The 27,578-nt window shown below is 41.9% G+C and overlaps 1 protein-coding gene across 5 annotated transcripts in view; it reads right to left on the bottom strand.

Moving 5' to 3' along the window:
* Positions 1 to 27,578, bottom strand: part of SLC36A4 (solute carrier family 36 member 4) — a 230,948-nt gene that overhangs the window by 75,384 nt on the left and 127,986 nt on the right. Inside the window, exon 11 of one of the 5 annotated variants that reach the window (XM_075851472.1) lies at positions 6,213 to 6,837. The exons of the other annotated variants lie outside the window; for them this stretch is intronic. Within the exon in view, the coding sequence (XP_075707587.1) occupies positions 6,836 to 6,837 (2 nt within the window). The 3' untranslated portion in view covers positions 6,213 to 6,835. Of the gene's footprint in view, positions 1 to 6,212; positions 6,838 to 27,578 lie in introns of those variants that run through there. 5 annotated transcript variants of the gene reach the window in all.

Raw genomic sequence — 27,578 nt, forward strand, 5'->3', positions numbered from 1 at the left:
CTCTACCGATCACGAGAACGGGCTTAACTTGTGGTTTCTGGGAGCCCCAAATGAATGGACCACTAGTGAGAATGCTCGACCACCGCACAATTCCTTTCTTTGGGCCTGCCGAAGATAGTCCAATGATCGTTCCTGATCCTTACCTTGTATGAAGAGGGCAAAGATCAGCCGATGAATGAGTAAACGCTCGTTATTCAGCCAATCTGCTAGTTTTTCCAGCCAATAAAATGGTCGCAAGTTGGCAGTACAGAGAGATGTGCTGCCAACGTGATGGAAATGTATGGGGACAAACAATCGTAGTAACGATTGTGGGTCTTCATATATTACAGATCGTAGCTCCTTGATGAAGGCTGAAACGAGTGCCGATCAACAAGTTATGTAATTAGACCCTTAGTGACACTGATTGGAGACGTGTGTCCGACAGCAAAGAAAAAGAAAAAGAGCCTGGCATTCTCCAAGTCAAACAGGCAAGGTTAATAATCAGATGTCAGAATGTAGGTAAGCAAAATGAAAACAAAAAACAGGCAATTGCGGTAAAAATTGCAAGAGTCCTTAAAGGGTTTGTCTCATTAGTACAAGCTCAGTACAAATGCCCACTTAAGGCACATTGAAATCATAAATGGGAACCCTTTTCTTGGGACCCCTCTCTATTAAGCTGGTCATTTCAAGGCACTCTTTATAACACACGGTTATTGCCAGGAGTATTAGCTACAGACCCGAAGCGATCACCTGATCAACAAGTCCTCATTTAGAGAAGAGGGGGTCTTAAACCAATCTAGACAACGCGCTATATGTACACTTTAGAACCTAATGGAGTCATGACCAGGTAGTGCCTTCCAGCAGATAAGAGTGTGAGGCATATTAATTTAGATATATGCTTTCAATCAGATTTCCGAATGAAACCTACAGATATATTTCCTTTAGAACATCTAATAGATTACTTTAAAGTATCATAAATTTGGCTGATGCCCAAATAACAGGGTCTACTAATATTCATGCTGAGGATTAGGAGGGTTTTATAATTCTTATTGCAGTCTTCCATAACCCCTTAGCGTAACACAATATAAACGCACAGCCCTGGGTGCTTGTACTTTACGTACAAAAAAAGGACACATACAAAAATACACCACAAATGAAATAAAACAAGACCTCACACAGCAACGAAAGCATAGAAATAAAAATGTTATGGTTCTCAGATTGCGGCGAAGCAAAAAATACGCTGCGTCCTCATGACCAAAATGAGCCATGTCCATAAGGGGTTGCCGCCGCACTTCCGAACATTACAGCTTTATTTTTCCTGCCATTTTGCCGTTTGAATTGCATAAAAACCTTCCCATAGCTCCTGGTTGATCGTTTCTTCCTTCTGCCAGATATTATGTCCCCAAGTGAGATCTACTCCAGGCCCGATCACTGAATGACAGAGGTTGTCCACCTCAACAATTGCACGAGTTACAGTCACTGAATAATTAAGATGATTTAAGCCGTGTGACAGCTCTAACTGAAGTAAAAATACACACTACTTACGTAATGCAGTGTCTGTCGGGAGGATATCCTGATGTATACTACCGACAAATGTCATTGCAAGGTATACATTTTTTACTGGATGCCTTTGTATAGAAAAGCGCAGCAGAGCGCTCTATTCTATACCACAGAAAGAAAGTTATACTGGTGTATACCAGCCAGTCTGAGGCCAAACGGACACTCTTTTGGCATCTGTCGTGCGAATGGAGGCTTATGGATACATTTGATTTATGTGCCGTGAGCTTTCGCGGTGTATATGCCAAGCAGACACTGCAAACGTAGTGTAGAAACAGCCTAAGAAAGGAAAAGTGAAGATTTTTAAAGTTTTTTGGGTTGCGACGAGATTGACAAAAAGTGTTCAGACATCATTTAAAGCGGAAAATCCAAATATCATCAGAAGTTTTAAATCTTTAAAGAGCGGTCTTGCAAGATTTTTAAGGTTCAAGCTCTTTTATTTTACCAAATAAAAGTTGTTGAAAACATTTAATAACGATTTAACAACCAACCACTTATACTCAGTGTAAACAAATGGATGAGAAAATGCCAAAAGGAAAAAGTAGGCGTAGGCACTGTGATGCTCTGGGCAATGTTCTGCTGAGAAAACTTTGATTCAGGAATTCATGTGGATGTTACCTTGACATGTACCACCTACCTAAACGTATCAATAATGCACCCCGCTACACTGGAAAAATTGTTCAGGAATAGTCTGAGGAACATAAAAAAATTTAAGCTGTTGACTTGGCCTCCAAATTCTTCAGATCTCACAGGACACCTTCAGAGGTCTTCTGGCGTCTATGTCTAGATGGGTCTGAACTGTTTTGGCAGCACAAGGGGGACCTTCGCAATATTATGCAGGTGGTTAAGACCAAACAATATATGTATGCTTCTACTTACCCACCTCATTATTCTTCAACACAGCCATCTATCTATTCTGCTACCTAGTTATGTATTCTTCTATGTAGGTATCTATCAATTATTCTATATATTGCCCTACCCTCACTACCTACTGTCCATCCGATCCCCCCCTCAAGCCTGTTTAGTATAATATTTCATTATTAATTTCAAATGCCTGATAGACTGTGAAACTTGCGGTCACGATCCATGGGTATGTGGAACCACTAGGCCGCACCGCCGTAGTGGAGTGGCAGCTGGCCAAAAAGCCCTAGTACAAGAGTACCTTTGATAGTCCAGACAGTACTGGAGGCTAGGCACAGACGAACTTGGAGAGATGACACCAGATGTGGTGTGGGCAGAAGGCGAGACAGGTGGCACAACACGACTCTAACACTCTAAGGCACAGGAACAAATATAGCACAGGAACAGGATAACATTAAGGGACCATTTGCTAAGACTAACATGGGTAAACACACCAATGCTCAGGCAATGAGTGAAAGGGCAGAGCCCTTTTTATAGTCCCAGGTAATCATGGGCTAATTAGTGATTTTTTTACATGTGCACGCACTGGCCCTTTAAGGCTGGGCACGAGCAACCTACGGGAACCAGCATAGCGAAGCGGAAGTGAGTGCCGGCGTCTCTCAGGAAGAAGATGCCGCCCAGCACTCATACGTCAATGGCAACGGCCGTCGAGGGGTAAGTCAGGACGGTCCGCGGCTGTGGACGTTACGGTATCCCCCTCTTACGCCCCCTCTTCTTGGGGCCAGAGCGAGAGAGGAACTTCTTAATGAGGGTAGGGGCATTGAGGTTCCCTTCTGGCTCCCAGGACATCTCCTCTGGACCAAACCCCTTCCAATCCACCAAATAAAAAGTCATTTTTCCTACTTTCTTGAAGTCCAGGATCTCCTTAACCTCGAACACATCGGCAGAACCGCTGGGAGCAACTGCAGTGCTAAGAGTTTTAGTGTAGCGGTTCAGGACCACAGGCTTTAGGAGGGACACATGAAAGGAGTTGGGGATCTTGAGGGTAGGAGGCAGCCAAAGCTTATAAAGAGACAGGGTTAATTGCTGCAGGATCTCAAAACGTCTGAGGAACCTGGGAGCAAATTTGTATGAAGGCACCTTCAGCCGGATATTCCTTGAGGACAGCCAGACTTTGGTACCTGGAAGATACTGAGGCGGCTCTTCTCCTAGTATCCGCTTTTCGCTTCATGCGATCGACTGCCGGAAGAATGGAGGATCGGGTATGCGTGACAGGTGGCACAACAAGACTCCAACTCTCTAAGGCACAGGAACAAATATAAGACAGGATACAGGTAGAAGGGCACGGGAACAGGATAACACTAAGGGACCATTTGCCAACACTAACACGGGTAAACACAACAACGCTAAGGCTCAGGAGTGAAAGGGCAGAGCCCTTTTTATAGTCTAGGGTGATCATGGGCTAATTTGTGATTTTTTTACATGTGCACGCACTGGCCCCTTTAAGGCCGGGCACGAGCGTGCACCCTACGGGAACCAGCATAGAAAAGCAGACGTGAGTGCCAGCATCTCTCAGGAGGGAGTACTCACAGGTCCATGGCCGCAGCCTTCGAGGGGTAAGTCAGAGCGACGGTCCGCGGCTGTGGACGTTACACTTGCCATAGAAAAATGCTAGACTCTTCATAAACTTATAATTTGAAGGTTTGTTCCACTCAACGTTGGGTATAATCAGCCATGAATCACAGCAGTTGACACGGCATGACTTATAATATTCTTCTCTCACGGACTACATGGCTGAGAAGGCCAGATTAAAAGGGTTAAATAGTTTAAGGTGGTAAATGTTCGAGACTCTAATATGCAAATAGTAATAGCAAACGCTTGTAGCCATCATTTACCAGTTGGTTCTTGGACTCGAGTGGAAATAGGTGGATGACCTCCTGTGTTCTTCACCCTCATAGCAAGACCCAGAGGACTTTTAACCAATTTAAGGGTCAATTCCTCAACAATGAACGTCACTCAATCCTACATCGAGGATATATATCGGCAAAGTAGAATGGCAAGATGTAATCTTACAATCCAGAATCGAATTAACTTCAAATTAACGGTGTTAAAAGGTCATTTTATCCAGTAAACAGATTTTGAATTAAAATAAAAAAAAAGTCTTTAATACGAGCCAAGGTTATATTAATCTAACAAAATGGAATGATTCAGTGGAAAATATAGTTTTGCCAATGTTTTTTTAAGATCACTTGAAACGTAAATGAAGAACAAACTTAACCTCTGTGTAACAATGGTCTAGGTGGTTTATACTGTGCACAGCACTTTCTGCAAAATTATAGTTTTTCGGTTTTTCTTCCCCTTTATTTCAGGTCTCCTGAGTCAAATGTAAATGGCATGGCTGTGAAGCTGATAAATAGTTTAGGAACTGGTGTATAAGTTTTATCACCGACTGTGCTCTGCAAGACACCTAAAACTTTGAATAAGGTAATTTGATGTGTCAAGCAAAATGCCAAATTATAGCAGGGACCTTTAGGCTAGCAGTTTCAGCATGAAAACGAGTGAAATGACCAGTACGGCAAATGTAATTGAACATTTTATAAATGTATTCTAAAATTCTGTAGTGTTCAGAGTCTTCTGCTGTTGTAGATGGATGGTAATGTACAGGTTATACATAAGCGACTAGACCTTGTGCAATTAGTACTTACCTAAGGTTATGGACAAGGGATTGACATGATTTCAAACACATGATGACTGTTTACCACCCATGTCATCGACAGCTACATAAGGCCCTTAAGTTGGCCATAGTCTGTGGGATCAAGAGGAAAAGACCATGCTCTAGAGGAACAAGTTCATCGTAAAAGTATCATCCTAAAGGTTGGCTCAAAAAAAATGTGATTGTTGATCTTCACGAAAAAATGTACAGTGTGGTCCTTAACAAAAAAATAACTGCCAATCATCAAATCCTTTATTTCCAACCCCTCTTTTACCATATATACGCTGGCAATCGCTTTGGCTGATCGCTCCCCTGATGGATCCACGAGAACATCAGTTGAAGTCTGTGAAATATAGGTCTATGAATATCCGGTGCGAAGGAGAACAAGCACTTATTGTGAGATAGGAGGAAAACTTAGAAGCATTTTGTATTCAAAACATTTTCCTCAACCCTCGTGAGCCATAAAGCCAAGACTACGAGCTTGATCAGGAGCGCCAGGAGAACAGTTTTCTTTATGTTGATTTCTCAACATTTTGGGAAAGAAACCCGAGGATGGGACCGTTCATCCAGCCGGGGAGGTTCGCACGAAGAAAACTGTACTGATATAAAATGACCTCCATTGTTCTGTAGGAGCACATATGCAATGTTCTTAGGCTCTGTTCACACATTTGTGAACTACATTCGACACCTGTGCCAGAAATATTTTATGGGATACAATTACATTTTTTTGTTAGCAGTAACAAAATGTATAGAACTTCTACACTACCATAGACACGGGAAATGGGCATTAAACCCTCCATTTGACTCAACCACGAGGGAATCAAGCGTTAAACCCATTCCTTAACCTTAGATCACCACGAAAGGAGGGATTAACTCCTCCACTACCCAAGACTACCAGAGAAGGAGAGTAACCCCTCCACTACCCTACACCACTAGGGAAAGATGCATTAGCCCTCCCGCTACCCTAGATCACCAATTAAGGAGAAATTAGTCCGGAAAATACATTAAAGATTTTACTTTTGAATTGACTTTGTAGCCACGGAAACGGTCACTCCACATAGACGACAATAGACTGGAATTCCATGTATTATGCGTCATATCATTTTGAGTCTTCTGTGGCAAAGTTACCATCTATCTTAAAGGGTAATGTCATAGTGACATGTCAGAAGTTTTAATTGGTGGGGGTACGAGCACGGAGACCCCCACTGATTGCTAAAACGAAGTGGCAGAAGCTCTGGCGTGCGTGCTGTGACACTTTGTTTCTAATCTGCTTTCCGTGGAAATATTGATTCCGCACACCACTTGCTCAGCTTTCCTTGGAAAAGAAGCGGCACAGCGCTCACCTAAACACTTCTTCCGCTTCGTTTTAGTAATTGGTGAGTGTCTCACCATGACATGTCAAAAGTATTGTAAAAGTTTGTTTAAACTTAAAACACAAATTTTTTCAATTTTCATCCTGTTTAACACATGAACCAACAATATAAGTAGCATTTATAATTCTATTTATATTCTAGTTTGCAGAGGTGTTCATAAAAACAAATTGGATGACGAAAAAACATGCTAGCCTGCGAATCCATCGTGAAACGTATCAAACAACATTTTACCTGACTGCGCAATTACAACAATGAAAGTGTAAAATGTGCTGCCGAGCACAGCAGGGAATGCAAAAAATGTACAGTTCTCACACTTCCAATCAGTTTGGCAGTCGTACCGTTTTGGAAAAAGTCCTGAGCAAAAAAAAAAAAGGCTTCAGATAAACAAGAAAATTACATTTCACTGTAGTCAAGCAAATTTCAATCACACAGCTACACTGCACGAACTGCTTAGTACTGACCAGACGTACACAGTTCACCATTCGCTTACATCTGTTGCTCGTCTAGAGTACGTTCACACGGCCTATTTTCTGACGTTTTTCGGGCCATAAACGCCCCGAAAAACGGCTGGAGATACCGGTGCTGAACGCCTCCAAACATCTGCCCATTGGGAAATTGGATTTTTGGTACCCACGGGCGCTTTTGTTTTGTAAAAACAGTGCGTAAAAAAAAAAAAAAGACGCCCCATAAAAAAAAGACGTGCATGTCACTTCTTGAGTCATTTTTCATGTTTTCAACAGAAAAACAGCTCCAAAAACGGCCGTAAATAATGCATCAAAAAACGCTTGATGAATAAAAAACAGCTTAAAATCGGAGTTGGAAATAGCTCCGCATTTTACGGCCGTTTTTAGTTTGTCGTCTGAACATACCTTTACAGTGCAGATGCGTTCACAAGATCTTATGGATGGGATTGATCGTAAAGTGTCGGTTTTTGTTCATGATACAATACTTTGCAGGATTGTGAAAACTGGGTTGTCCAGTCCCTAAAAATGTATGGCCTATCCTCAGGATAGGCCATCAATATGTGATCGGTCGAGGTACGACTCCCGGGACCCTTGCCGATCAGCTGTTTTGAAGAGGCCTCATATGAGCACTGCTTCTCCTGCATTACGGTCACTGCTCACACAATCACCGACACAGAAGAAGCGGCGGTTCACAGTATTACAGCCTTCTCCCATCGAAGTGAATAGGAGAAGACTAATATTGTGAACCGCCGCTACAAGTGTGTCGGCGATTCACAGTGTGAGCAGTAAAAGGAAATGAAGGGGAAGCGGTTCATTGGAGCGCTGGGCCCCTTCAAAGCAGCTGATCCTGAGAATAGGCCATCAATTTTTAGGGACTGGACAACCCCTTTAACAGAAAGACCTTGGTAAGCTGGCAGCATGGGCAAGAAGGTGGCAGATTAAATTTAATCTTAATAAATGAAAAGGAATGCACCTAGGCTGCAGTATTAGTATTAACGCACATATAATGAATGGAATAAAACGGTGGTTAACAGAACAAGAAGAGGATCTGGGTATTCTGATTACAAGTAAGCTAAGCAGCAGCACTCAATGCCAAGCAGCAGCTGCAAAAGCAAATCGGATTATACGTTTTATATAAAGAGAGAGACATAAAAACCTGTGATTCCAAAGTAATATCGGCCCTTTATAAAACCATTGTAAGACCACATCTCGAATATGGCATTCAGTTTTGGGCTCCACATTGTAAAAAGGATATAGGAGAACTGGAGAGGGTTCAAAGGCTGGTGACTAGATTATTCAATTAATTGGGAGGATAAAAAATTGGGCTTATCCAGCTTGGAAAAAAGATGCCTTAGGAGGTGGTCTTATTAACATGTATAAGTATATGTGTGGCCAATATAAGAGAACTGGTACAGGATTTATCATTTCCAATAGCAACCTCAATAAACAGGAGAGCCTCAAGAACTGCGATATTTATCTGGACAAGGGGGCATTTTGTGAAATTATGACTGGGGCATAAGGAACCATCTCCGATACAATAACTGTGATGAGAATATCCCTTTAAGAAGGTTTCTTCTAACAAATTTACACTTGAAGATCGGTGCAAGAATGCAAACATGATAAAACCCCCAAAAAAAACAGAGGGAAAAAAATCTGATTTTATTATTACATCAAAAGTTTACACAAAGTAAACAAAATCGACTAAAAAGGAGAGTAAGGGCGACACGATGGAATGGCCGACCACTACACACCGTACAGACAAAAAAATGCTGGGTGCCTACCAGCCCATACACAAACACACATATGAAGGGGGTGAAATATGATGCTAACTGATGACACAAAAACGTAGCAAATAACACGGAGTATAAAGTATGTATAAGACACGAATATTGTATGGACACAAACAGCTGCACGATTATTTATATAGTATAGGCGTCCCAATATCCAAGAATACAGACCTACAATGAGAAGAGATCGGAGGGTGTATGGAGCAGCATATAGTCATCTGTCGAAAACAATAATAATGTCTTTGTAGGGCTGGGTGAAATGGACTATAGCATGCACAATAAAGTACAGATATTTCACTAATAAACTATACCATAAGACCGAGTTCCATGGGTCGGATATGCTGCGTAAAACTACGAAAAGTATCCGACCTAGAACTCGCAGCACATTCTGTCAGTCAGCATTTTAAAAAAAAAAAAAAAAAAAAGTGCATACTTACCCCGGGCCGTAGTCATCGCAAAGTGACGCTCCGTTGTCTGTGCAGTCCAGCCTCCTGGGAAGGACGCTGCAGCCCAAGTAACCGCTGCAGTCTGCGATTGGCTGCAGCAGTCACATGGGATGAAATGTCATCCCAGGAAACCAGCCTGGAAGAACAGAGAAAAGTGTCTCTGATTAGTATAAGCTTTTTTTATTTTTTTCTGAGTTGCGATTTATGCGGTGGAATCGCAGCATTTCTGCCGCAACACTTGCCTATTTGTTGCATTTTTTACATCCCTATTGAATTCAATAGGGAAAATCTGCAACAGAAAAGCAACGGAAACACAGCATAAATGGACATGTTGCGGATTTAAAATCCGCACCGCAGGTCAATTTATAAACGTTTTCTCTGCGGGGTTTTTCCGCAGCGTGGGCCTGAGATTTTCTAAATCTCATTCACTTTGCAGCTACTGTAAATGCAGCGGAATTCTGCACTGAATTAGGTTGTGGAAATTCTGCAGCGTTTACGCTACGTGGGAGCCCGGCCTAAGGAAAGTAAGAACCTGCAAATACAAGAATGACCAAATGGGAAAAAAAAGAATGAACAAAAGGCTACAGCCTTCCTAATAAGACATGTGAAGGTCAATGATACACACATTACCAAGTGGGATCTTCACTCTTAAAGAGACTCTGTCACCACATTATAAGTGCCCTATCTCCTACATAAGGAGATCGGCGCTGTAATGTAGGTGACAGTTTTTTTTTTTTAAATAAAAAGCACTGCTATCGGTTTTCACCACTTTATTAGCAATTTTAGATTTATGATAATGAGTTGCTTAATGCCCAAGTGGGCGTGTTTTTACTTTAGACCAAGTGGGCGTTGTACAGAGGAGTCTATGACGCTGACCAATCAGCATCATGCACTCCTCTCCATTCATTTACTCAGCGCACAGGGATCCTGCTAGATCCTTATGTGCTGTCTTATACTATCACATTAACAATACTGAAGTGTTTAGACAGTGAATAGACCTTCCACGGGATGTCTATTTACAATCTCTGCACTTCGTTACTCTGTCTGTGGTAGTTAGAGCAGAGGAAGCGTAATATTACGCCTCCTCTGCTGTAACTACCATAGAAACAGTAATGAAGTGCAGAGATTGTAAATAGACATCCCGTGGAATGTCTATTCACTGTCTAAACCAGACATGGGCAAACTACGGCCCGCGGGCCACATACGGCCCGTTAGGCTTTTTAATCCGGCCCGCCGAACTTGTCCAAATAATAGTAAAAACCTCCTTTTTTTTCCCCTTTCCCTGCAATTTCCACGTTTTCCCAATAGATGGCGCACTCAAAACACATTGACCGTTGTTAACCCCTTAACGCCGAAGGACGGATATATCCGTCCTCAGCAGCTGCAAGTTCGCGCAGGAGGACGGATATATCCGTCCTGTGATCGCGCGGGTACTGACAGTTTACCCACGCGATCAGCGGCAGGAGCACGGCTGTTATACACAGCCTGGCTCCTGCTGCAACTGCCGGAATCGAAGCACGCGCCGATTCCGGCAGTTTAACCCATTAAATGCCGCTGTCAACAGTGACAGCGGCATTTAATGTGTTTGACAGAGGGGGGAACTCCCTCTGTCTCCCGATCGGCGCCCCCGCAAACAAATCGCGGGTCGCCGTCGGGTTTCCATGACAGCCGGGGGTCTAACAAAGACCCCCAGGTCTGTCTTCAGCATCTGCCTGTTAGGCGATGCCAGAGGCATGACCTAACAGGTTGCCTGTCAGTTTTACACTGACAGGCAATAATGCTTTGGTATACGAAGTATACCAAAGCATTATATATGCGATCGGCATATCGCATAGTGAAGTCCCCTGGTGGGACTAAAAAAAAAAAAGTAAAACCGTTAAATAAAGTTTGTGAAAAAAAAAATAAAAAAAATTACAGTCAAAGTCAAATAAAACTACTTTTTTGCCCCAAAAAGTGGTTTTATTTAATAAAACGGTCAAAACAAATCACACATACACATATATGGTATCCCCGCGATCGTAACAACTTGACCAATAAAATGAACACATTAATTAAACCGCCGGATGAACGGCGTCCAAAGAAAACGCAAAAAACAACGGCAAAATTCTCTCTTTTCTCCCATTCCTCCCATAAAAAATAAAATAAAAGTTCATCTATAAGTCCTATGTACCCCAAAATAGTACTAATGAAAACTACACATTGTCCCGCAAAAATCAATCCCACGTACGGCCACATCGACGGAAAAATAAAAAAATGACGGCTCTTGGAACGCGGCGATGCAAAAACAAGTAATTTTTTTCTAAAAGGGTTTTTATTGTGCAAACGTAGAAAAAACATATAAAACCTTTACACATTTGGTATCCCTGTAATCGTGCCGACCCATAGAATAAAGTTAACATGTTATTTACGCTGCATAGTAAACGGCGTAAATTTATAACGTGAAAATTAATGCTGGAATAGCTGCTTATTTTCAATTCTCTCCTAAAATAAAGTTAATAAAAGTTAATCAATATATTATAAGCATCTAAAAATGGTACAATTACAAAATACAACTCGTCCCGCAAAAAACAAGCCCTTATACGGCGATGTCGACGGAATAAAAAAAGAGTTACGACTCTTGGAATGCGACCGTGGAAAAACAAAAAATAATCCTTGGTCATTAACGTGCAAAATGGCCCGGTCATTAAGGGGTTAATGTGGCGCGTATTTCTCTTTATTTCACTTTAATTTTCACTTCGTTTCACGTCACCATTAAGCCCTTCGGTTTTCAAAGAGTACAATATCAGCCGTCACTTTGCCACGAAGCATGCAAACTATGCTAGCAAGCAGTCAACACAAGAACGGGCGGCTACTGCTCAGAGGTTGGCAGCTAATTTACAGAGTCAACAGAACTTTTTTCTTGATAAATCACAGTGCGTATGTTATTTTAATCTATTTACATTTCCTCCTCCCAGTATCTGCGAAATAGTATGTAAATGCCATATCTTGCATATTCCTTGAGACAAATTTATTAACTGATAAGGGCTATTTTTCACATTTGAAAGACAGTTAATAAATTGGGTTGTAGTGTTCTTACTGTGCTATGAGGTTTGCACACACTACATTTAATGCTTTAGTATATCCGGCCCAAACACTCCCTCCAAATGCTCCTGGCCCGGCCCCTCTGTCAAATTTTAGAACCCATTGTGGCCCGCGAGTCAAAAAGTTTGCCCACCCCTGGTCTAAACACTTCAGTATTGTTAATGTGTTAGTATAAGACAGCACATAAGGATCTAGCAGGATCCCTATGCGCTGAGTAAATGAATGGAGAGGAGTGCATGAGGCTGATTGGTCAGCGTCATACACTCCCCTCTACAACGCCCACTTGGTCTAAAGTAAAAATACGCCCAGTTGGGCATTAAGTAACTCATAAGCATAAATCTAAAATCGCTAAAAGTGGTGAAAACAGATCGTTTTATTAAATTAAAAGCACTGCTGTCACCTACATTACAGCGCCCATCTCCTTATGTAGGAGATCGGGCACTTATAATGTGGTGACAGAGCCTCTTTAAGCACAACATACGGGATGGTGTGATAGTAGGATGCGTCAAGCCTTTTAACAGAAAGCTAATGTGCTTCCAAGTGTAGATAGAAGCATCTAAGCCTTTGATCTCCGCCATGGCGTACATCATTTAACGAGAGAGAAAAGGAAATTTAAGAAGTGCTGCTTAAGCTAAGTGTTTCTAACTTTGCAGAATTCGAGCCAAATTACACTGAAAATCCACAAGTAGCTGCCACTTGAATGAGTATTTACAACGTTATCAAGTAGAATACGGCCCTTGACTCAGAACACTTGAAATCGATTATACTACTTACCGCCACCATGTAAAGGCAAGCAACAGCGTATTATATAATGACCTACGGCCCGGTGTTGTACTGTAGCTCCGACTTCCAAAAGAATTGTTATGTTCAGAGACTAATATACATAACCTCAAAGTTCACTGCAAAAACGTATACAGGGACTCTACCTAATATTGCTAAACCAGGGGGTACAATGGCACAACCTACTATATAACCACTTGGTATACGTGGTGGTCCCTCTCCCATTATTGAGCCCTTTCGGCCAGCCAGAACTACCAGGAATGTTCTCAAAATACACGGCTGCAATACCAGACTTGGTCAAGATTGGCACGTTTCTGTAAAAAGCAGACCCTTTTTTCTAAAACTGGACAACTGTTTTAACCCCTGACATGTGTCACTTTATGTGGTAATAACTCCGGAACGCTTTAACCTATCCAAGCGATTCTGAGATTGTTTTCTCGTGACATATTGTGCTTTATGTTAGTGAAAAAATTTGGTCGATAAATTCAATATTTATTTTTTAAAAACTTCAAATTTTAGCAAAAATTTGCAAAAATTACTTTAGCAGCAATTTCTCATATTTTCAAGAAAATTTCAATAGGCCAATTTTTCAGGGACCAGTTCAGTTCTGAAGTGGTTTTGAGGGCCTTATATATTAGAAAATTGAAAACAAATGCCAAAGGCAGAGAGAACCCTATTTCCCAACTACCATTAAATTTGGTTATAAATCTTTATTAATCTTTATTATGCTATTGCAGCAAACAGACATACAGACAAAAACAACACATAGGGTTAAAATTTTCAATGCATGGATAGGGATAATAGCCCTGCGTGGCTATGCTAGTATGCACGTGTGCCTGCCGTCTGTATCGTTCGTGGTGGTAGCAGTGTACCGTCTGAATGAACAGTAGCTATATCAGTGAACACATATGTCTGTCGTCTGTATTTGCACACAGACAAGTTCAGCGGTCACCGAGACCAACAACGGATTGCTAGGCAGTTAGATTTTTAAATTATTAAATGGTATTGCCCTAATTCCAGCATGTGTTAAAATAGAACAGAGAGCCCCCCCGACATGTTTCGCTACCTATGTAGCGTCCTCAGGGGTTCATGGGGCTACATGAACCCCTGAGGACGCTACATAGGTAGCGAAACATGTCGGGGGGGCTCTCTGTTCTATTTTAACACATGCTGGAATTAGGGCAATACCATTTAATAATTTAAAAATCTAACTGCCTAGCAATCCGTTGTTGGTCTCGGTGACCGCTGAACTTGTCTGTGTGCAAATACAGACGACAGACATATGTGTTCACTGATATAGCTACTGTTCATTCAGAGGGTACACTGCTACCACCACGAACGATACAGACGGCAGGCACACGTGCATACTAGCATAGCCACGCAGGGCTATTATCCCTATCCATGCATTGAAAATTTTAACCCTATGTGTTGTTTTTGTCTGTATGTCTGTTTGCTGCAATAGCATAATAAAGATTAATAAAGATTTATAACCAAATTTAATGGTAGTTGGGAAATAGGGTTCTCTCTGCCTTTGGCATTTTTTTTCAATTTTGTATATTAGACCTGCCAACTACCAAGGGCCCAACCCTTCTATTTTATATATTAGAAAGTCCCCATAAATCACCCCATTTTGAAAACTGCACCCCTCAAGGTATTCAAAACCACATTCAGAAAGTATTTTAACCCTTTAGGCGTTTCACAGGAAGAGGTGAAATGTACAAATTTCATTTTTTTTTGCCGAAATTCATTTGTAATAAAAAAAAAATCTGTAACACAGAAGGTTTTACCAGAGAAACGCAACTCAATATTTATTGCCCAGATTCTGCAGATTTTAGAAATATCCAACATGTGGCCCTAGTGTCCTAATGGACTGAAGCACCGGCCTCAGAAGCAAAGGAGCACCCAGTGGATTTTGGGGCCTACTTTTTTTAGGAATATATTTTAGTCACCATGTCAGGTTTGAGAAGGTCTTGTGGTACCTAAACAGTCGAAACCCCCCAAAAGTGACCCCATTTTGGAAACTACACCCCTCAAGGCATTTTTCTAGGGGTATAGTTAGCATTTTGACCCCACAGTTTTTTTTGCAGAATTTAGTGGAATTAGTCTGTGAAGATGAAAATCACCTATTTTTCTGTGGAAACATATAATTTTTTCATTTTTACAAGGAATAAAGGAGAAAAAGCACCCCAACATTTGTAAAGTAATTTCTCCCGATTACGGCAATACCACATATGTTGTCGTAAACTGATGTTTGGACCCACAGCAAGGCTCAGGAGGGAAGGAGCACCATTTGGATTTTGGAGCGCAGATTTTGCTGGATTGGTTTTCAGTGCCATGTCGGGTTTGCAACGCCCCGGAGGGACCAAAACAGTGGAAACCCCCCAAAAGTGACCCTATTTTGGAAACTACATCCCTCAAGGAATTTTTCTAGGGGTATAGTGAGCATTTTGACCCCACAGGATCTTTTTTAGAGCTAAGGTGATCAAAAAAACAATGATTTTGGCGCTTTAAATTCTTTATTTCTTACAGCCTTCACCGTGCGCAATAAATTACGTTTTAATTTATTCTGCCGGTCAGTACGATTACGCCGATACCATATGTGTATAGTTTTTTTTACGTTTTGCAGCGTTTGCACAATAAAATTACGTTTCTATAAAATATATTTTCTGAGACACGCTATTCTGAGCCGTAACTTTTTTATTTTTTCGTCAAAAAAGCTGTGGGAGGTCTTGTTTTTTTGCGGTACGGGTTGTAGTTTTTATTGGTACTATTTTGGGGTAAATGCAACTTTTTGATCACTTTTTATTCTATATCTTGAGTTGTGGTGACCAAAAAATAGCGATGCTGACATAGTTTTCCGTTTATTTTGTTTGCGGCGTTCACCGTGCGGAAAAATTAACATTATAGTTTGGGTCGTTACGAACACGGTGATACCAAATATGTGTACTTTTTAACTGACTTTAAATGACTTATTATAGGAAAACAAAACCTTTTATTTTTACACTTTTATAAAACATTTTTATTAACTTTTTTTTACTTTTTACACTTTCTTTTTTGACCTGCAGCTCTGATCGCTGCTAGAATACATTACACTACCTAGGTAGTGTAATGTATTCCAACTGTCAGTGTGATGTCACAGTCACTCTGACAGTTGGTCTACGAGGATCAGCAGAGGCTGGTCCTCATAGGCTGAGACCCGGGGTCCGATGTCTGGCCCCCGGGTGCCATCACAAGCATCAGAAGCCCCCACGATTGAATGGGGGCTGCTGATGCGCTACAAACCCGCTACATGCGGAGATCGCAATCGAGCCCCGCACGTAACGGGTTAATTGCCTAAATCAGCGGCGATGAGCCGCTGATCGGCAACACTGGAGTGTCAGCTGTCGGGGACAGCTGATCTCCAAGTTCCCGATGCACACCTTGTCGCCGACAGTGTGCATCGGGAACGACAGGAAGCCTATCAGGACCAGCCGAAGGTTGGTCCTGATGGGCTTCCGTCCATGGCAGACATGGAAGCCATTGTTTGGCTTCCGTTTGCCATACTATCAGTAAACCATGCGATTTCGGCCCGGGGGCTGCCGATATGTTAGAAACCTCCAAAATTCGGCGATTGCAACCGATCGCCGAATTTAAGGGGTTAATTTGCAGAAATCAGCGGCAAAGGACTGCTGGTCGGCAAGAGTGGAGTGTCAGCTGTCGGCGACAGCTGACCTCCCGGTTCCCGATGCACACTGTCGCCGACAGTGTGCACCGGGAAAAACTCAGTAACTGTACGTCCTCGTGCGGGAAGTAACCTCCCGCGACGACGTACAGTTACTTCCTCGTGCGGGTAGGGGTTAAGGTCGGGTCCACACAGGACGCGGAAATGCTGCAGATTTTACATGTGGATTTTCAGTGGGGAAAATCCGCAGCGAATTACAGTACCAGACATATGGATGAGATTTGAAGAACACTCATCCACACGATGCAGAACATTTTCTGCATGGAAATCGTGGAGTGCTGCACATTTTGACACAGCATGCTCATTCTGTTGCGGCTGTGATTGGCTGGAGCAGTCACATGGGTTAAACCGTCATCTCTTGAGGCCAGTTGCACAAAGACCAGCCAGGGGAGCGGGGATGCGACGTTATGGGAGCGCCAGGGGAGGTGGGTATGTTATTTTTTTTTTGTTGTTTATTTTAAAGAAAAACATTTTTTCCCTCTAGTTGCGATTTTTGCTATGGAAACACAGCTACTCCACAGTAAAAACCGCAACATGTGCCATTTGTTGCAGATTTCTACTTCCCGATTGAAGTCAAAGGGGCAAAAGCTGCATGAAATCTCATTCACATGGTGTGGAAAATTTCCATGCAGAAATTGATCTGCAGTGCAGATATTTAGAATTTGCAGAATGTCAATTTATGCTGCGGATAAAAACAAACAAACTGCACCACAGGTCAATTTCTGCATGGAAACTTTTTGCAGCGTGTGGATTTTGCTGAGGATTCGCAGTGCATTTCACCCCTTCTACATTGAAAAGAGTGATATCCAGATGGATGGTACTATAATCTGTTGCAGCATTTCCATCCCGTGTTCAGGGGACTTGAAGGGGCATTTATTATTAGGATAAGCCATCAATCTTTGATTGGTGCAGTGCCAACCCCGATAGCCCATCCAATCAGCAGAGTGTAAGGGATTGCTGGGGCACTGTGACCCCTCATTATTAAAGGGTATCTGTCACTAGATTAGTATTGCTCAATCTCCTAGATAATCTAATAGGTGCTATCACACTGATAATGATAGTGAAAATAGCATCCCAAAATATTTTAAAAAGTTGAGCTTTTTTTTTTAAATATGCAAATGAGAAGTGGGAGGTAACTGCAGTGATTCTCCTGAGGCGGAGCCTCCTCACAGCCTCCGACGCTGTCCTATCAGAATAAAGCTGCTTTACACAGTGTGAGAGACGGAGGCTGGAGGGAAGGGGGATCACTATGTCAGGCTGTGGACCACCTAGAACAACGGTGGCATATGAAAGATGAGATTCTAATCTTTCATATGACACCAGGATCGCAGTTCTAGCTGTGACACAACTGAAGGTATCACCAGATGAAAACATAGTCGGGAATGGAAGCTGTATACTATAAGATCACACTGTGTTGCTAGGCAGGGAAGGGGGAGAAGCTTTATGATGATTGGACGTCATACAGAAAACATTACACCGCCCAGAGGGAAAAGAAGGAGTCACCAACCATTTGGCTATTAGAGCCACATTAGCATATTTAGAAAAATGCTCAGAACTTTGCAAATAAATGTTTTTGGAAAAAAATTACACTGTAGTTATCGCATCATAGCGCCTATTAGATTAGTTAGGAGATAGGGAATTAATAAACTAGTGACAGATCCTCTTTAACAAAAGGCACAGTGGCTCATTCCTGGTACTGCCGCTAAGCTCCAACCAAAGAAGCAAGTCGTTGCAATTACAGAACTTTTGCAAAAATGGGTCGTGACTTGGCCATGAGGTCTGCTCTTAACATGCGGCCACTACCAAAGGCCCAAACCTCTGCTTCGACATGATTCTCTAAGGCTAGATTCACACAAGACGGAAATGCTTCAGATTTTCCGTGCAAAAAAAACAAAAAACTTGTAGCGAATGACAGTCCCAGCCATGTGGACGAGATTTGAACAAATCCGCCGCATATCCGTCTTATGTGAATCCAGCCTTGGAGCATCTAAGTTAAATAGGTCGTCTTTAAAGGTCTCATTTAATCTAAGCTACATATAAGGAAACCACGACACAGAGCTCAGTGCCCAACGGACCTCAATGACTCATAATGGGAAGTGTTGAGCATCCATCGTGGTGTGCAGTGCTATTCTGCCCGTCAAATGTCATGGAATATGTGAAGGAGGCTCCGGACACTAACAGTACATACAGTGTACCTACACCCAAAAAAATTAATGGAAACCATCGAGGATCCAAGGACCTACACAACAAAGATATCCTCAGGAAGAAGTTTTTACTGGTACCAATCATCTGTAAAGTAACATTTCTCATTAATATTCTATATGAACAGTCCAGGTTCTTATCTGGGTGATGCACAAGCGGGTGAATATTTATCATTCTAGAATATTAATAGCACTACTGGAATGCAGTGAACCGTATAGGACAATGTAGACTATAGTTTACAGTCTACGTGAATGTTTGCAAATCCATTCAGTTATGGGTGAACGCATACAGCTTCCTCTGTGATATTACAGCCATGCACCTTTGTAATTCACAAATAAATTTCTCCTGAAGAGATATACCGATGTAGTGTAATGGTTACCATTCTGAAATAAATTGTTTCCTTAATATGTAGATGTTGACAAATTGTTATAGGAATGACAGTCATTTGTAGCATTGTACATCATGTCTGTGTGGCATAGATCGCATACACAATGAGTTATATTCTGAATAAACAAGCCAAGGAGCCATTATGAACATGTAGATTGTGCGTTAAAATGATAGGGGTTGTAGTTAAAGGGGCTTTCTGGAAATACATAAACTAGATTTAGCAAATTCCTCTCCATTCGCAGGCCACCACTACCAATGGCCAATCACCACCCAATGTGGTATTGAGACTTTCATAGTGAGAGAACTGCAGGAGCTGGCGACTGCCCAACGTGGACATGTGACATATCGTCACTGTGAATGACACACCACTATGTAAAACCGGGATTGAAAGTGCTGGACATAGAAAATAGTTCACAAAAGTATATTGCAAAGATTTCTTTAACAGTAAAAATCTATTTATATTGATATATTTCTGGATACCCCTTGAAAGTAAAAATAAAAAGTTCTCTTAGATCCTCATGTACAGGATCCCTTTAACGCTCAGCAGTTTGTGCTGCAGATTTCTCCTTCCACAATTCATCTACAGTAAATTATCATTGTCTACCATAACACAGATACAGTGGAGATGCAATCCGGTCACCGGTCACTATTTCTACAAGCCTGCTAGATCACAATACAATTAACAATCCTTCCTCTCCATTGGTAGCTGTTTGGGTAAAAACGTAACCAATATCAGCTCCGCTTTCATTTTCAAGAGCCAAATTTAAAATGTGCTTACATAGTGTGACATAAGATGCCGACATCGAAGCAAGAAAAAGCTTTCTACGTGTTGGAATTTTCAAGAATGGGGTCTGTAATGACAGTACAGCGAAATAAATTTGGTAAATGTGCTCCGCATAGTTACTGCATTTTGCGTTGGGTGAATCAATTCAAAACCACTGGATGTTTATGTCATGGGAAAAGTCTGGGTCGCTCAAAGACTTCGGAAGAGGCAGTGAACGAGCGTAGTCCTAGAAAGTCGACCAGTCTGACAAGCATGGAACCACAGGTGCCATAACCCAAGGTATGGGTTATTTTACGAAAACGTCTGAGCTGTAAGCCATACAGATTAGATTTTCTTCAGGAGCTGAAACCAGACGATAAACCGAAACTCTGACTTTTCTATGGACTTGAAGTGCCGATGGGAAGAGGACGAATTCGCTGACAGGCTGGTGTTCAACGATGAGACGGCCTTTCACTTCGGTGGGGAGGTCAATCGCCACAACCGAGCACATGAGGGACTTGCCCAAAGTACACATGATCTGTGCAACAAGCAGGCGCAAAGTTTACAGTCCCTTCTTTTTTGCAGAGGATACGACCACTGGCCACTACTATCTGGACATGTTAAAGGAACAGCTTATGCCAGAGATGGATTACATTTGCCAGATCTTGCTCTATCAGCAGGATGGTGCACCTCCACATTTCCATTTGGATGTTCACCGATACCTGAATGAAACCATACCGGAACGTCGGATCGGCCATGCCAGAAACGATTCACCTTTCTGAGCTTGGTGGTTTAAGTGGCTTGTGAACTAAGTGGAGTTCTAAAACCGGATTGTGTTGCTGTACTTCTGTATTGTGTTGCTGTATTTCTGTGTTTGTGAATCTGTTTTGATTGCTAGCAAATAGAAGATAGCAAAAACTCACACAATTTAAAAAAAAAAAATTTGTAAATTTTTTTTTTTTTTTTTCCCTTGCAGATTCGTTCCAGCTGAACAGCTGACGAGGGGGAAGGGGTTAACTGGACACAGGTGGTATAAATTAGTCAGCAGACCTCATTTTGAGCTTGCTCTTTCTGAGCTTGGTGGTTTAAGTGGCTTGTGATCTAAGTGGAGTTCTAAAACCGGAGTTGAAAAGAGGAGTTGAAGCCCCAGTAAGTACTCTTCTTTTTCTTTGACAATTGTTCGCTGTTTTGGTGTAACTTGGATAATGGATAGCAAGATTGGAGGTTTTCTTCAGTGCACAGTTTGTCATATGTATACACGACTGGAGCCGGAGTTCCAGGGTGAATATCTCTGTGGCAGATGTGAGCATATTGTTCACCTGGAAGCTCGTATTAGAGATCTGGAGGAGCAGAATGCAACACTGAGGAGGATAGACAATTTTGAGCGGAGCTTGCTGCTCACAGAGCATGCAGTTAGTGGGTTAGAACTGGAGGGTGAAGACATGGGTGAGCAGGATCAGGTAAGTAGCTGGGTTAATGTAGTTAGGGGCAGTAGAAAGGGGTCAAAGACAAGGAAGGCCGATCCGGTTTCTGGCATTCCAAGCAAAATTGCCAGGTTGGGTGATGATGCGAGGGTGTCAGTCTCAGAAAAGGCAGCCCTAGTGGATACTGATCTCCCTAACAGCCGGGAGAACAGCCCAGCTAGTAGTCGGCGGGATGGTAATGCAGGCAAGCCAAGACAATTGATAGTTGTAGGGGATTCTATAATCAGGAAGACGGATAGAATAATTTGTCGCCAAGACCACCTCAACCGAATGGTTTGCTGTCTCCCTGGTGCCAGGGTTCGGCATGTGGTGGAACGGGTGGACAAATTGCTGGGAGGGGCTGGTGATGATCCAGCTGTCGTGGTCCATGTCGGTACCAACGACAGAATAAATGGTAGGTGGAGGAGCCTTAAGAATAATTTTAAAGAACTAGGCTACAAGCTGAAGGGAAGGACCTCCAAGGTTGTATTCTCAGGAATACTGCCTGTGCCATGCGCATCACAGGAAAGACAGCGGGAGCTTAGGGAGTTAAATGCATGGCTGAAGTCTTGGTGTAGAGGAGAAGGATTTGGGTTCCTAGAGCACTGGGCTGACTTTTCATTGGGGTACAAACTGTATTCTGCAGATGATTTGCACCTAAATGGAAGGGGGTCCGCTGTGCTGGGGGAGAGAATTCTAGCTGGGGTGGCGGAGTATTTAAACTAGGGCTGAGGAGGGAGGTCAATGTAGAAAAAAAAAGGGGTAGCCAGGTTAGAGAGGGGTCAGACTATATTGGTGGGGGGAGAAACAGAATGTGGGGAGAGGACTAGACAACAAGATAAGGAGATCCTTTCGTTACAAAACATCAGTGTAAATAAAAAGGACCGATTAATGTCAAATCACATTTCTGATAATAAAAGTGAACAACTGACAGGCAAGTTAAAGTGTATGTTCACAAATGCCAGAAGTCTAGCAAGCAAAATGGGGGAGCTGGAGGCCTTGATACTGGAAGAAAATATAGATATAGTTGGTGTTGCTGAAACATGGCTGGACTCTTCACATGACTGGGCTGTAAATCTACAGGGTTTTACACTTTTTCGTAAAGACAGGACAAATAGGAAAGGTGGTGGTGTATGTCTGTATGTGAGAAGTGATATGAAGGCGAGTGTGAAAGAGACAATAGTGGGTGAAGACTGTGAGGAGGTTGAAACCTTGTGGGTGGAACTAGAAAGGGAGGTAAACACTGAAAAAATTACTTTTGGTGTAATCTATAGACCCCCCAATATAACTGAGGAGATGGAAGGTCAGATATATAAACAGATGGAGCGGGCTGCACAGGCGGGTACTGTAGTGATAATGGGAGATTTTAATTTCCGGGATATTAATTGGTGTCATGGTTCGGCTTCAACTGCAAAGGGGAGACATTTCCTCAACCTGTTGCAGGAAAATTTTATGGGCCAGTTTGTGGAAGACCCGACTAGAGGTGAAGCTCTGTTGGATCTGGTCATTTCTAATAATGCAGATCTTGTTGGGAATGTCAATGTTCGTGAAAACCTCGGTAACAGTGATCATAATATAGTTACATTTTACCTATACTGTAAAAAACAAACGCAGGCTGGGAGGGCAAAAACATTTAATTTTAAGAAAGCCAATTTCCCCAGGATGAGGGCTGCAATTCAGGATATAGACTGGGAAGAACTAATGTCAAATAATGGAACAAATGATAAATGGGAGATTTTCAAATCTACTTTGAGTTATTATAGTGCAAAATTTATTCCTACAGGTAATAAGTATAAACGACTCAAATTAAACCCCACATGGCTTACACCTTCTGTGAAAGGGGCAATACATGACAAAAAAAGGGCATTTAAAAAATACAAATCTGAGGGTACAGCTGTAGCCTTTGTAAAATATAAGGAGCTTAATAAAATCTGTAAAAATGTAATAAAATTAGCAAAAATACAAAATGAAAGGCAGGTGGCCAAGGATAGTAAAACAAATCCTAAAAAATTCTTCAAGCATATAAATGCAAAAAAGCCAAGGTCTGAACATGTAGGACCCCTAGATAATGGTAATGGGGAGTTGATCACAGGGGATCAAGAGAAGGCAGAGTTACTAAATGGGTTCTTTAGCTCTGTATATACAACTGAAGAAAGAGCAGCTGATGTAGTCGGTGCCAGTGCTGTTAATATATCAGTTGATATACTGAATTGGATGAATGTAGATATGGTCCAAGCTAAATTAAATAAAATAAATGTGCACAAGGCTCCGGGACCAGATGGGTTACACCCTAGAGTTCTTAAAGAGCTTAGTTCAGTTATTTCTGTCCCCCTTTTCATAATATTCAGAGAATCTCTAGTGACTGGTATAGTGCCTAGGGACTGGCGCAGGGCAAATGTGGTGCCTATTTTCAAAAAGGGCTCTAGGTCTTCCCCGGGTAATTATAGACCAGTAAGCTTAACATCAATTGTGGGGAAAATGTTTGAGGGGCTATTGAGGGACTATATACAGGATTATGTGACAATAAATAGCATTATAAGTGACAGCCAGCACGGTTTTACTAAGGACAGAAGTTGTCAAACTAACCTAATCTGTTTTTATGAAGAGGTGAGCAGAAGTCTAGACAGAGGGGCCGCTGTGGATTTAGTGTTTTTGGACTTTGCAAAGGCATTTGACACTGTCCCCCATAGACGCCTAATGGGTAAATTAAGGACTATAGGTTTAGAAAATATAGTTTGTAATTGGATTGAGAATTGGCTCAAGGACCGTATCCAGAGGGTTGTGGTCAATGATTCCTTCTCTGAATGGTCCCCGGTTATAAGTGGTGTACCCCAGGGTTCAGTGCTGGGACCACTATTATTCAACTTATTTATTAATGATATAGAGGAAGGGATTAATAGCACTATTTCTATTTTTGCAGATGACACCAAGCTATGTAATATAGTTCAGACTATGGAAGATGTTCATGAATTACAGGCAGATTTAAACAAACTAAGTGTTTGGGCGTCCACTTGGCAAATGAAGTTTAATGTAGATAAATGTAAAGTTATGCATCTTGGTACCAACAACCTGCATGCATCATATGTCCTAGGGGGCGCTACACTGGCGGATTCACTTGTTGAGAAGGATCTGGGTGTACTTGTAAATCATAAACTCAATAACAGCATGCAGTGTCAATCAGCTGCTTCAAAGGCCAGCAAGATATTGTCGTGTATTAAAAGAGGCATGGACTCGCGGGACAGAGATGTAATATTGCCACTTTACAAAGCATTAGTGAGGCCTCATCTAGAATATGCAGTTCAGTTCTGGGCTCCAGTTCATAGAAAGGATGCCCTGGAGTTGGAAAAAATACAAAGAAGAGCAACGAAGCTAATAAGGGGCATGGAGAATTTAAGTTATGAGGAAAGATTGAAAGAATTAAACCTATTTAGCCTTGAAAAAAGAAGACTAAGGGGGGACATGATTAACTTATATAAATATATTAATGGCACATACAAAAAATATGATGAAATCCTGTTCCTTGTAAAACCCCCTCAAAAAACAAGGGGGCACTCCCTCCGTCTGGAGAAAAAAAGGTTCAAGCTGCAGAGGCGACAAGGCTTCTTTACAGTGAGAACTGTGAATTTATGGAATAGCCTACCGCAGGAGCTGGTCACAGCAGGGACAGTAGATGGCTTTAAAAAAGGGTTAGATAATTTCCTAGAACAAAAAAATATTAGCTCCTATGTGTAGAAATTTTTCCTTCCCTTTTCCCTTCCCTTGGTTGAACTTGATGGACATGTGTCTTTTTTCAGCCGTACTAACTATGTAACTATGTAACTATGTAACGATTCGCCAGATCTAACAGCCTGCATCTTCTTTCTGTGGGGCTACATCAAGGACTCCATTTATCTGTCCCCAAGCCACAGGTTTCGAACGACTTGCGACAACTAAATTACTGAAACAGTGGAGTGCATATCCGAGGATATGCTGGCACGCGTCTGGACAGAACTGGACAACCGCCTAGACATCTGCCGTGTCACCAATGGAAATCACTTTGAACAAGTTATTAGATTTGTGTTATGTTCTCTCGGTTATGAAGACGGAGGCTATAATTTTTCACCATCCTTTTTAAATCACCCTACATGTACAATGTGTATAAACACTACTGGTCAAAAGTTTTAGAACACCAATTTTTGCCGTTTTTATTGATATTTACACACATAGAAGAAACAAACAAGTTAAGATGAATAAAAATAATGGATTAACTTTGTTTCAACAAATTGAATCTAGATTTTTGACTCTTCAAAGTAACGACCTCTAGCTGATATAACAGCTTTACACCATCACAATTTCTTCCCAACATTGTTGCAGAAGTTCCCACAAATGTGCTGCACGTGTAGGTTGCTTTGCTTTCACCCTTCTGTCCAGTTCACCCCAAACAAGCCCAATGGGGTTTAAGTCTGGAGACTGTGCAGGCCATTCCATTCTTTAAAGCCTCCCGACTTCTTGTCTTCTTAGATAGTTCTGACATAACCTAGAAGTAGGTTTTGGATCATTGTCCTGCTGCAATATGAATTCCTGACCAAGTAGGCTTACACCAGAGGGTATTGCATGGTGCATTAAAATGCTGTGGTAGCCCTTTTTGTCCAGTGTGCCAGTAACCCCGTGCAAGTTGCGAACTCTGGATCCAGCAAAAAGAGCCCCAGAGCATCACGCTTCCTCCTCCATGTTTGATAGTTGGTATCACACACTGAGGGATCATCCTTTCACGTACTCGATGACGTACAAAAACCCTGTGTGATGTACCAAAGAGGTCAAATTTTGATTCATCCGTCCGTAAGACCTTCTTCCACGCTTCAGTAGTCCACTGGAGGTGCTGCTCGGCCAGGCAAGTCTTTTTTATTTATTTTTTTATTTTGCAATCTTAGCAGTGGCTTTCTTACTGGTACTTGACCTGTCAAACCTGCAAATAGAAGTCTTCTCTTCACAGTTGAAATGGAAACGTGTTTATTTTTTGCTGCATTAACCCCTTAAGGACACGGCAAATTTTGGCCTTGAGGACAGAACAACTTTTATACCTCTTTGCATCCCGGCGCTCATAACTTTTTTTTTTTTTGTTCGACGTAGCTGTATGACACTTTTTTTTGCGGGACGAGTTGTATTTTATGTAGGTGCAATTTTTTTGGTACGTTTACATTATCGTTTCATTTCTATCAATTTTTATTTTGGCAAAAATTCATAGAAAAAGTTCAATGCTAGCTGTAGCAATCTTTATGTACCCGACTCTTGTGTCAGAAAAGGAGAGCTTTTGTAAGTTAATTAAATATACACACAATATCCAAATGTATTTTCTATTGCCCGTTTTGTTAGCTTTTTCCGCTTTGAGGCTGGTGCCCGTTCTGTGTTTTTGCTTTGGGTCCCCCATGATTTCTGTTTTCACCCCTGCTTACTACCATATACCCCCTGCATGTACATTTAGTCTGATACCACCCATTACAACAGGTGTATAAAACCCAGCACTCGCCATGCAGTCGTCTTTACAAACATTTGTGATAGAAAGGATCGTTGTAAAGAGATCACTGAATTCCAGAACGGTCCACCAGATCATCGGTGCTTGAGCGCCAGGGGATTTATCCGGTGAGTAATGTTTGTTTTTTTATTTTTATAACATATCCTGCAGCCAGATACATTTTTTGGAAGTCCCGGACAAAGTCTTGGCCACAAGGCTTCTCAAACTACGTCTATTTTGAGACAACACAGGGAGACCCTAAAACGGCAGTGGAGCACAACTGGAGGGCACCAGTTAATATTACTCCATATACCTCATCACCTTTATAATTTTGTCCAGAGACGGGAGGGTCGCTTTAAGTGAATACAGAACGGCAATCTACTATAACCCCTATTGCCCCCTCATGAACTGCTGGCATCACAGGGGAGAATTTGTGGCTGCAGCAAAGGAATTTGCACCCGATCCCTTACAAAAAAAAAAAGCGAACCAAATAAAACGAATTAAATAAAA

This window comes from Rhinoderma darwinii, chromosome 2 (assembly GCF_050947455.1).
Source record: "Rhinoderma darwinii isolate aRhiDar2 chromosome 2, aRhiDar2.hap1, whole genome shotgun sequence".
Lineage (NCBI taxonomy): Eukaryota > Metazoa > Chordata > Amphibia > Anura > Rhinodermatidae > Rhinoderma > Rhinoderma darwinii.